The sequence below is a fragment of the Pteropus medius genome, unplaced genomic scaffold (assembly GCF_902729225.1).
Source record: "Pteropus medius unplaced genomic scaffold, Ma_sr-lr_union100, whole genome shotgun sequence".
In the NCBI taxonomy this organism is placed as follows: Eukaryota; Metazoa; Chordata; class Mammalia; order Chiroptera; family Pteropodidae; genus Pteropus; species Pteropus medius.
In genome coordinates, this window is record NW_024355008.1 from 10709193 (window position 1) to 10721744 (window position 12552).

General features: G+C 34.0%; 1 protein-coding gene across 1 annotated transcript in view; it reads right to left on the reverse strand.

Annotated features, from left to right (window-relative positions):
• The window catches only part of SLC9C1 (solute carrier family 9 member C1), a 93188-nt gene that overhangs the window by 52575 nt on the left and 28061 nt on the right, over positions 1-12552 (reverse strand). Inside the window, exons 10-11 of the mRNA XM_039856846.1 lie at positions 5742-5885; positions 4836-5010 (exon numbers count right to left, since the gene is read on the reverse strand). Coding sequence (XP_039712780.1) covers positions 4836-5010; positions 5742-5885 — 319 coding nt within the window. The remainder of the gene's footprint in view (positions 1-4835; positions 5011-5741; positions 5886-12552) is intronic.

Consider the following 12552-nt stretch of genomic DNA (forward strand, 5'->3'; position numbering starts at 1 on the left):
TATATATATATATACAGTCGTCCCTTTTCTTCTGCACGTGCCTTATCCCATTCCCCTTTGCAAATTTGGATCTTTGAATTCTCCCTTTTTCAGTCACTGTTGTCTCAATTTGTCCCTATGTATGCTGAACATTCATTACTATCTTGTTATAACAAATCTCTTCTTATTTTGAAGCTTATAATGCCCTGTTTACAGTAAGGGTTGCACTCCTCTGCTTCTATCAGCCTGCTAGTCACCTTACCTCTAATAATGTATTTTTGTTGTTGTTATTTTGTTTTAGGTGAGCTGATCCCTTTCAGTATTTCCTGTATTGCAGGACTTTTAATGGAGAATTCCCTCAATTTTTGTTTGTCTGGAAAGGTCTTGATTTCTCCTTCATATCTGAAGGAGAGCTTAGCTGGATACATTATTCTAGGCTGGTAGTTCCTTTCACGTAATAGTTTAAATATTTGGTTCCATTCCTTTCTGGCTTGTAAGGTCTGTGCTGAGAAGTCCGATTATAATCTAACAGGTTTTATTTTATATGTTACCGTTTTCTTCTCCCTGACTACCCTGAGAATTCTGTCTTCATCGTTGATTTTTGATAATTTTAATACAATATGTCTTGGTGAAGGCTTTTTTGGGTTGAGATAATTGGGTGTTCTGTTGACTTCTTGAATTCCAAACTTCAGCTCATTCCTTAGATTTGCGACATTCTCATCAACTATTTGTCTGAAAATGCTTTCTAATCCCTGCTCTTTTTCCTCACTTTCGATAATGCTCATTATTGTTATGTTTCTTCTCCTCATGGTATCAGCTGGTTCTTGTATTTTTCTTTCATTATTTCATTATTTTTCATTCTTTGATTTCTCTCTTTTTCCTTCTTTATTTCTAGAGTTCTGTCTTCGATATCACTGATCTTTTCCTCCATTTGGTCAGTTCTATATTTCCCAAGTTGAAGAGTTCTTCAACTCTTGCAGTGTTTCAGTGTTTCTTTATCTGCAGAAGGTCTATTCAGTTCTTTTTGAGGGTTCAGTCTCCTTGCTAAGGTACTCATTCTGCTCATCTAGTTATTTTTTCAATTCTTGAAATTGTTGATATGATTTGTTTTGGATCTCATTGAGTTATTTCAGAAGTACCATCCTGAATGTTGTGACATTTAAGTCACATATTTCTATGTTCGTAAGCTTGTTTTCTGGAGATTTTTCTCTTTCTTTCTGAGATGCCTTGTCATCTTGGTTGTTCATGGTGTTTAATGGACTATTTCTCCACCTGGGCATTAATGGAAGTGTATTCTGCTTTTTTTTTTTTCCCCCAGAAAGGAGATTTATTATATAATGGTCCCTAGACTGTTGCAAAGAAGGTGTTTTTGTTTTGGTTTCCAGTAGGTGGTGTCTAAGTCTCTTGGATTTCTGCTTTATATAAAATCTTAATAATGTCTTTTTTTTCCCCTTACAGATATCTAATCACTCTCGCTACCCTCAGTCTCCATTCCTGTCAGTATTAGTGACAGTTTTGGTAGCATTTGTTCAGGTTCTCCTCGGGCTCCCCGGTGTTTGATCTTGGAGAGTATAGGGGGAGGGCCCTTCTGTGTTTAGGGATGGAGGCTGTGGCTCAGCCTCGGTTTTGCAATCGCAGCCAGTAAAAATCAACTGTTGTTTCTCTGCCGTCCCCGCTTTTTCTACCATTCCCATTTCTCTGCCTTCTGCCCTGATGACTGGGCACTGCCGCCGGTCATGTGGAGCTCACAGCACTCCCAGGCAATGCTGTTCAGGGAATTCGCCATTCCTTCTCCCCTCCCTCTCCTCCTTCAGGGAGCTCCGGTGGCTGTGAAAGGCAGCTTCTTTATTTCTCTCAGTCCACCACTTGACAACCAGGGTTCTGCCCTGTGGTAGCTCTTATGTGCAGATCCCATGCTCAGATGTGCTGGTGTGCAGTTTGGGTGTTTTTTGTTGAGTTTTAGGTGTTCAGCTTATTGTTATTTCAAGGGGAGAGATCCAGGGATATCTCTCAATCTGCTATGTTCTAAAAGTTTTTGATTTTTATGAAGAATAATTTTTCTAATACATCATGCTTTTGGTGTCAAATCTAAGAAATCTTTGCCTTATGCTAAATCTATAGATTTTATCCTTTTTAAAATATATATTTTTTGTTTTACATTTCATATTTAATTCCACAGTCCAGTTTAAATTAAATTTTGTGAAGACATGAGACTTAGGTCAAGGTTAATTTTTTTTCCTTTTATTCTTCAGCATCATTTGTTAATAAGACTATCTGTCCTCTATCAAATTGCTTTTGTATCTTTATAAGAAAATCAGTTGGGAATATTTGTGTGGATATATTTCTGGGTTTTAAAAAATCCGTTCCATGTGTCTTTCTCTCTGCCAATATTACATAGTCTCCATTACAATAACTGTAATAATGTTGTAAAATCAGATATACTGATTCTTCCCAGTTTATTCTTCTTTTTCAAAATTGTTTTATTTTAGTTTCCTCGCCTTTTTATTTCTTGAATAATTACATGTGGTATAGTATCTTTAATTTTTGTTTCTTTGCATAATCTTTATTACTAAGGCATAATCTTTCTGGGGTTATAACCTATGTGGTGTTCATGGGGTTATACTGTACCTAGCCAGAACTTCAATATCTCTCAGTAATGTGTGGCCTTGAGAATGTTTATTCAGCACAAAGCTCCCTAATGGCTCCTTTCTGCCAATTCTCCTCTCGTGTTCTGCTTGTTCAGATTAGCACTGGACTAATAACATAAGGGGATCCCATGAAGATTTCTGGTGCTCCTTCTTTTCATAATTCTTCCCTCCTTGTCACCCCTCCCCACAAATCAAGCTGCTTCAGTAGCCATGACTCTGTTTTTTATACTCAGTGAGACTACTGTTCTCTGTTTAGCCTCCACATCTTTATGCCACAATTTGTAAGAAAGCCAGAGTGAAAGCGAACTCTCCCAATGTGTTTATTTTTCTCTCAAGGATCTAGCTATACACATCCCTGTCCAATACTTAAAATCAGTTGCTTCATATATTTTAACCTGTTTTATGCTTATTTACTATGGGAAGTCCGATATAATTATTCATTATGGCCAGGGCCAGAATTCCAGAGGCACTGGAATTTTTTAAAAGTTCCTGAAGCATTTTATTTGTTTGTTTGTTGTTTTTGGTTTTATTCATTTATTTTTTTCCTTAAAATCCCTTCAAGGTTCAGGACCACTAAGTTAGTTAAATACAGTTTAATAATAATAAGAGCTGATATTTATATAGTAAGTGTATAGTACAACATATCAGGCTCATTTAATCCTCACTACAGTTCTATGAAATAAACAGATATTCCAATTATACAGATGGGAAATGGAGGCACTATAATTGACCCAAGGACCCAAGGTCATTTAATTTATGAATAGTAGAGACAGGATTCAGTTAATATTTTTAACATTTTACTGTGGTATCTCTAGGAAAGTATTAATACGTGAGCTCTAAGGTTCAGTCAAATTAAAGTAAGAAAAGAGTGCTACTTTCTTCTCAACTAGTTACTACTAGTGAGGACATTTCACTGAAAGATTTTATTCACTAAGGTTTTATTTCAAAGCAGGTCTATGTGGCATCATTATCATCATTATCACTATAGCTTATATTTATTATATATTTAGTATATGCTAAACGATATATTATGAATTTTATGTATATTTTCAATTTCTCATAATAACCCTTTGAGATAGTGACATGATAGAGTTGGCTCTTACCAGTTGGTAAGAGCTGATTATTAAATTTTGGGGAAGATTATGAGCTGATTGATGTTCTGTTGGTGAGAGTGATCACTCAAAGAAATGGATAAATATCATACATTAGGGCTTCCTCTTCCTCTGCTAAAGTTACCTGTCAAACATTTACTAGCAAACCATTAGTATTATTATTAAGTCCATTTTGGAATGAGGAAACTGACATATGGAGTGGAGGTAGGAATTAAATAACTTGCTAATGACCACACAGCAAATAGCAGCCAACCAAAAATTTCAGAACCCAGATTCATGTGCATTGTTCACCATTACACTGGTCAGTATGTATGGTGATGACATTAATCTTGGTTATTCAAGCAGGTAGAGATAGGTTAAAAAGAAGAGGGAGATCATGTAATATTAGATAATTTTGATTTTAAAAGCAGTGTTTTACTATTTAATTTTTTAGTGTTTGGACTATTATTTAGTTAGACTTGTAACAATTACCTTGCTGTTCTTTCCTTTACACTTGAAATTTATGATAAATAAAATGGAAGTGTTAGATGAGTAGTGATGTCTGCATAAAAAATTCTTACAGATCTCTTTATAATTATCTTACCTTGAGATGAAGCAGAGGGAGTCATGCCCATTATGTTCTGTTAGGGAGAGTTTGGTAGTATTGTCTTAGAGATTAAATTAAAATTAATTTAATTAAAATGTTTTGATTAATAGCATTACTAAACATAGCCCCATAAAGTTATAGAAGACAATGGAGCCAATCATAAGTAGGTTTCTGCTTTTCTTGAGTGGGTATTAGGAGTAAATAAAAATAAAAAACATTTATCAAGTGCATACTTTGTCCGGTACTACTTTAAAATATTTTTAAGTTTTAATTCCTTCAACTTTTATAATAAACCTATATTTAGGAGTGCAATGAAAGGATTTAGGGTTCCCAAAGCTAGAACAAGGACGAGGAAATTGTCAGTTGTTCCCCCTCTCCCCAGTCATGCCATCATAGCTAAATCACTCCCACAGTCCAAGTGGGTTTGAGCTACCTCACTACAAAAGCATATTTTAGTACACAGCAACAGTTTTTATAAAATACTAAAATAAAAAATATATCTTTCTTTACTTGTGATTTTTCCTTCTCGGATGCAAGAGAAAAGTCAGAGTAAGCAAACAGAAGGGCCATGTTTATATTAGGCATTCCTCTCATTTCACTCCAGACCATTATAAATGCCCAGCGCCAGCTGAACCCATCACCAAGCCGAGACAAAAGAGGGCTCATTAATAGAAAGACCAGAAGTCTAAAAGACAAAACAAATTTTGAAAGGTTATTTTTGTCATAGAAATTTATTTACATTTCATCCTACTCTATTCCTTCCGATCTATTCCCTATGGAATTGCCAACTCTCAGACAAATGAGCCATCTTTTACTTTTGGCACAGCACCAAAGGAGGGCAGAAGGGTGTTCTATAGAGAGACATGCCAAGAGAATGGCATTAATAGTCTCTTTGTTTCCTCCTGTTGGGTGAGTAGTAAGGTAATTCTACATCATCTCCCTTGAGTGGTGCTTCTTCAGACAGAAGAGGAAAAGTTAGCGATATTTTGTAGATGTATATTCTATTCTGGATCACAAACAGAAATAAAAACAAATTTAATGAATAAGAGGTAAGGGAAAAAAGTCTTTCCTTTTTTTTGTAGATTTAAAGTTTTGCTGAATCTGTGCAATATGGGTCAATTCATTTTTATTTCTTCTTTTAGCCACATATCATTCTTACATTTTATACTAATTGTATCTGATAATTTGGAACTAATTCGAATTTTCAAAAATTTTCCCAAGGGCTTACATTGCTTTGAAATGCAGTTAAAAACTGGAAAAAAAAAAAAAATACTAAGCACGAATTTGCTGATGAGTCCTCGGAAAGTTTAAAAGTCAAGTTTTCATTCCAAGGAATAAAAATTTCTACTATTTAAAAGAATATCTTCATGTTTATTCAGTATCCTATAAATAGAAAAATTCAAATGTTGTTCTTACCTTAAAGCAATAAGTGTAAAGTATACACTTAATGAATAATATATGTCAGAAAATGATATATGTAAATACATAGGTGCAGGAATTAGAAGTCCGACGAAAGTAAACACCATAAGAAAAGCAACAAATGATAGACAATTCCAGAATCTGCATTTTCAGAAAAAAATTAAATATAGTTATAGTTAATTAATCTAATATATTTATTACAAGACTTATCTATGAATGAGGCATTGTACTAGGCATTACTAAGAAAGTAAAGATGAATAAACTATTTATCAACACTGAGGGGCTTATAATTTCACTGAGGAGAAAAGAGCACTAAGGCAAGTAAACAAATAATTGTAAGGCAATTTTAACCACTTTACGCTGAATGTAAATTAGTGTCTTTCTTTTTTGATTGACTTTGAAAGACATGTTTAGGTTATAGTTATGCTATCTGACAGAACTCTTTCAGGCATCATGGTTCACAGAGCTTAAAAATACTAAATTGTGAAGTCCTTGTACCATTAGGAAAGGTTAAAATTGACTTTGAAAGGAAATACTAAACTACTAGTCTGGTTTACATAGTGATAGAATTAAGCCTTTGCCTAAAATCTGGCAAGCACTTAGAAGATATGAAGGAATCTTTTATTCACTTGAATGCTCTTTGTAGATTCTCTGTTTGGGATTTGTGAGGATGTGCTTATTTAAGTGCTCCAGAGCCCAGGAAAACTGCATCATTCTTAAAGCTCATGTTCTCATCAGCTATATGCAAAGCAGTTTGAAAAAATCACACTCAAATACCAATATTGGTCATGTTTGGGTGTTGGGACCATATGAGACTGTTTAAAACTTACTTCTTTTATATATTTCATGTTGTTAATGTCAACTATTATATTTGTAATAAAATAAATTGAAAAGATTAAAAAGATACTTAAACACAATTTTATGAGAGGAAGGCAGCTTGGTTTTACCCATATGGTACCAGACTCTGTCCATGAAACCCTTGAAAGATAATTTTTGTCTCTTCTTCGGGAATATTGCTTTTTGCTTAAAAACAAATTCAATACTAAAAGCAAATCTTTCTCGGTTACATTAATAAGAAATCTTTGTTTCTGAACTATATTTAAGAGGTACAAATAAATACCTAGGCATTATCAGAGAAACAGTCATATAAAACATTCTAGCTTAGGAGATATTAAATCAAATCACTCAAAATATTTTTTTCTGTTACTGAACTTAAATTAATCACTCTAGGCTGAGAGCTATCATTCCTTTTTTGTATATGTATGGACATACTTTAAATTCTGTTACCTTATGAATTTAAATATTGCATCCAACATTAACTTGGAGGAAAACACACTAAGATATATTTTACGATGGCTGTGTAACCTTTGTATTTTTATCATTCTTTGACTTCCCATCAAAAGCAAATTTAATTGTTGTACCAAATACAATAGGCACCCCCTGCCCCCTAAAAAATTCCTCAAAGAATTATATCCACCTACTCATACAATTAAGAAATCACTTGTAAACATTGAGTAAAATATTTCAGTCAAGTGAATGGTGAATATGAACCACTATCATATTTTGCTATTTATTTAATGATTATAATTTTAAAATTCTCCTGAACATTGTGGAAAAATGCCACCAAATACCAAAAATTACAGTCTTATTAATTAGCATAAAGAGTAATCAAATCAATTAAGCCACAAATATTGAGACACTATCAAGACCTTTTATGTGTGGTAGAAATTGAGAGAAACCTAATGAGGAGAAAAGCAGATTCTCTAAGAGAAATCAGTCTCCATCAAATTTATAGTGCTGTGAGCCAAACAATCAAGTTCCAAATCCATCTAATAGATGTGTGCATGTACTCGTGTGTGTGTGTGTGTGTGTGTGTGTGTGTGTGCGCACACAGTAAGTCAGGCACACAGAAAAAGAGTTTCTGAATCTTTTTTAAAAGTCCTTTCTTTCATGTGGTGTTCATGAGCTATGCTAATAAATCTAGATCTTTTATGGTAGCAAAGATTCACAACCTTGTTTGCATGCAAGTTTCATTTAGGGAGAGTTTTTAAAAATCAGAAATCCTATGCTCTCACTCTCATAGATTTTGACTCTATAGATCTAGGCATCTATATTATTTTTATTGCCTAATGTTGCACAGACACTAGTCTAGAGGAATGATAAGACCTTATGACCTAGACATTTTAAAAATGTTAATTTGCCAAGAATAAAAGATTGCACAGGGTAGCAAGGAAGCAGTTCCTATTTTGGAAATTTCTAACAGGATGATATATGAATAGAAACATGAAAGAAGTGAGACAGCTACTTCTGCCTGTATGCCGGGGAAGCATGCTGATATGCAGAGGAAGCATATTTCAAGAGCAGATACAAGCCAGACTAGGAACATGTTGGCATGCTTGAGAAACAGCAAGGTGATCAATGTGGCTAGAACAGGGTGGTGTGAGGAAAAGAGCGGTAGAAATGAATCATAGAAGTAGCAGAGGGACATATCATAGGACTTTGACACTAAAACAACCTTGACTTGTAGCTAAACGAGATGAGAAGCTACTAGATGATTTTAAACAAAATAAATGATCTGGGTATGGAGAAAATAAGGCAGGTAAGGATCAGTAAAAGATTACAAGGTCACAAGATCAAGTCTCAGTATGTTTGCAGAAATGTTAGAATTGGGGTCTCAGAGGATGGAAACTGAAAAGATGAGAGATGTTGCATCTCCACTCTTAGAGAATAGCATGGACCTGCTGTAGATTGTTGTAGGATGTAGTAGGTTTTATCATTATTATTTTAGATTTCTACTATCTTGGAGAATAGAAGCTGGTAGATATCATATTTTAGATACTAAGATTCTTGAAATTGAGATTATGAAGTGATTATTTATATGATCATATAGGTGTCTGGTGTGGTGGACATGCTCATGGGAGGAAACTGAAAATGGAGGGAGTAGAAGGGTCAACTTAGTGGATATTGATTAGCATCACTATGAATGGTGATATAGTAATGTTGGAGAGAATCACAGCAAGAGGGAGCCAAAATCTTCACAATATGGAGAGTGTGATTTATAATTCTAGAAGGTGGCAGATGGCATGAGCTTTAAAATTAGGTATTTCTGGGGAAGGAGGAGAAAGAATGAAACAGAAATGAGTGAGACACAGTCTACCGCAATTCTAGGCTTAGTAGTATGAGGGTAGGAAAGACACCATGACTTTTAAGGAATGCAAGGGAAGTAATGTCTTCAGGGGAGATTCAGCTTTCAGTTACAACAAGAAGGTGAAGGAACCTTCAGATACACTTCCTATAGATATAGTTGAACACTTGTGTAACATTTAAAATTTTTCCTACAACTACGGCCAGGTTAATTCTGCCTAGGGGCTAGTATAATTGACTTCCATTGTTCACATGGAATTTTAGTGAACTGACCCTGAATTCTATAAGATCTTATCATTAAGTTTCTGACTTCTGAATTTATTCTATCTTCTATGATGGTCTCCCAAACTCTAAAAATCATTGATCATGTTCAAGGCCGTTGTTAATACATATGTTGTTGTTGTATGATTTAGGCTAAATTTCTACCCTATGTATTCAAGCATTACAGAAATCACTCTCCTTTAGACTGACACAGATTCCACTCACCCTTGAGCTTGGCACCCTTTAACAGGGAATAATTTGAACATTTCTATTAAATTTAAGTGTTGCTTACATTTAGTTTGGCCATACTTTTATTTATTTATTTATTCATTCATTCATTCATTCATTCATTTATCTATCTACTTATTTATTTATCTATCTATCTATCTATCTATTTATTTATTTATTTTTAATTAAGTTTTTTTAGGTAACATTGATTAATACAGTCATATGATTTTCAGGTGTACAGTATCATTTGACATCTGTATATTCTATGGTGTGTTCACCATCCAAAGTCCAGTTTCCTTCAACTATCATATATTTGATCCTCTTTACCCACTTCACTCTCCTGCTACTCCCCTATATTTGACCCCCTTTACTCTGTCTAATTCCCCCCTCCTTCCCTACCCCACTAGTAACCACTACTCTATAGTCCTCTGGTAACTACTAGTCCATGTCCATGAGTCTCTGTTTATTTATCCTGCTCATTTGTTGCTTTTAGGTTTATATCCCACATATAAGTGATATCATGTGATTTTCAACTTTTTCTGTATGGCTTATTTCGCTTAGCATGATTATCTCGAGTTCCATCCATGTTGTCACAAATGGCTTTTATTATGTTAAGGTACTTTCCTTCTATAACGATTTTGTTAAGTGTTTTAATCATAAATGCGTGCAATATCTTGTCGAAGGCTTTTTCTGCATCTATTGATATGACCATATGATTCTTATTTTTTAATTTCTTTATGTGGTGTATCACGTTAATCAGTTTGCATATGTTGAGCCATCTTTGTGCCCATGGGATGAAGCCAACTTGATCGTGGTGTATAATCTTTTTAATATGTTGCTGTATTCGGTTCGCTAGTATCTTATTTAGGATTTTTCATCTGTGTTCATGAAAGATATTAGCCTGTAGCTTTCTTTTTTTGTGTTATCCTTACCAGGTTTTGGTATCAGAGTAATATTGGCCTCATAAAATGAGTTAGGAAGTATTGCCTCCTCTTTGATTATTTGGAAGAGTTTGAGGAGAATAGGTATTAAATCTTATTTGAGTGTTTGGTAGATTTCACTGGTGAAGCCATCTGGTCCTGGACTTTTACTTTTTGGTAGGTTTTTTGATTGTTTCAATTTCCATACTGCTGATTGGTGTATTTAGATTTTCCAGTTCTTCTTGATTCAGTCTAGGAAGGTTGTATTTTTCTAAGTACTGGTCCATTTTTTCTAGGTTATTAAATTTGGTGTTATATACTTTTTCATAGTATTCTTGAATGGTCCTTTGTATTTCTGCGATATCAGTCATAATTTCCCCTCCTTCATCCCTGACTTTGTGTCCTTTCTCTTTTTTCTTTAGTGAGTCTAGCCATGCGTTTGTCAATTTTATTAATCTTCTCAAAGAACAAGATCTTTGTTGCATTTATTTTTTCTGTCGTTATTTTGTTTTCAATTTCATTTATTTCTGCTCTAATTTTGATTATTTCTTTCCTTCTGCTGACTTTAGGATTCACTTGTTCTTCCTTTTCTAGTTTTTTAAGATGAAGCATTAGGTTATTTATTTGGTCTTGTTCTTGTTTTTGGAGGTAGACTTGTAATGATATGAACTTTCCTCTTATGACTGCATTTGCCATGTCCGAAATGTTTTGATATGTTGTACTATCATTATCATTCGTTTCTATGTATCTCTTGAGCTCTTTTTTTATTTATTCCCTGACCCAGTTATTCTTCAGTAGCAGGAGTTGTTTAATCTCTATGTACTTGTGGTTCTTCCTGATTCCCTTTTGCAGTTGCTCTCTAGTTTCAAAGCATTATGATAAAAAAAATATGGTTGGTATGATTTCAACCCTCTTATATTTCTTAAGGCTATCTCTGTGCCCCAGCATGTGGTCAATCCTTGAGAATGTTCCATGTGCACTAGAGAAGAATGTATAAGCAGCTGTTTGGGGACGGAAGGCTCTGTAAATGTCAATTATGTCCAGTTAGATAAATGTATCATTTCAAGATGTTATTTCCTTATTGATTTTCTGTTTAGATGATCTGTCCATTTCCAACAGTGGGATATTTAGATCCCCTACTACGATAGTGTTTTGGTCTGTTTCTCCCTTTATTTCTGTTAGTAATTGCTTTGTATATTTCGGGGATCCCTGACTGGGAACATAGATATTAAAAAGTGTTATTTCTTCTTGGTTCATGATTCTCTTTATCATTATGAAGTGTCCCTCAGTATCTTTCTTTATCTTTTTTATTTTAAAGTCTATTTTGTCTGATATTAGTACTGCTACTCCTGCTTTTCTCTGAATACCATTTGCTTGAAATATCATTTTCCACCCTTTCACTTTGAGTCTGTATTTGTCTTTGGAACTGAGATGTGTCTCCTGGAGGCAGCATATGGTTGGGTTTTCTTTTTTGATCCAATCTGCAATTCTGTGCCTTTTAATTGGTGAGTTCAGTCCATTTACATTTAGGGCGGTTATTGAAATATCTTTTGCTTTCTGGTAGCTTGGTGTTTCCATTGCTTCCTTGCCCTTGTGATTCTGTTTTCTTTATTTTGGTTGGCTTTTGTGAGTTTTCCATCTGGTCCTTGTTTGATGTTATATACTTTGGTTCTGAATCTTTGGCATGTGGTTACCATTACGAATATGTAAAGGATAGTTATATATATATATATATATATATATATATATATATATATATATATATATATATATATATATATATATGTATATTTATATATATATACAGTCATCATTTTCTTCTGTGTGTGCCTTATTCCATTCCCCTTTGTGAATCTGGATCTTTGAATTCTCCCTTTTTCAGTCATTGTTATCTCAATTTGTCCCTATGTATGCTGAACGTTCATTACTATCTTGCTATAAGCAATTCTCTTCTTATTATTTAAGCTTATAATGCCCTATTCTTAGTAAGGATTGCTCCTCTGCTTCTATTTTTCTGATAGTCATGTTATTCCTAATTATGTATTTTTGTTGTTGTTATTTTGTTTTAGGTGAACTGACCCCTTTCAGTATTTCCTGTAGCATAGGTTTTGTAGTGGAGAATTACCTCAATTTTTGTATGTCTGAAAAGGTCTTAATTTCTCCTTTCATATCTAAAGGAGAGCATAGCTGGATATATTATTCTAGGCTGGTAGTTCTTTTCACTTAATAGTTTAAATATTTGATCCCATTCCTTT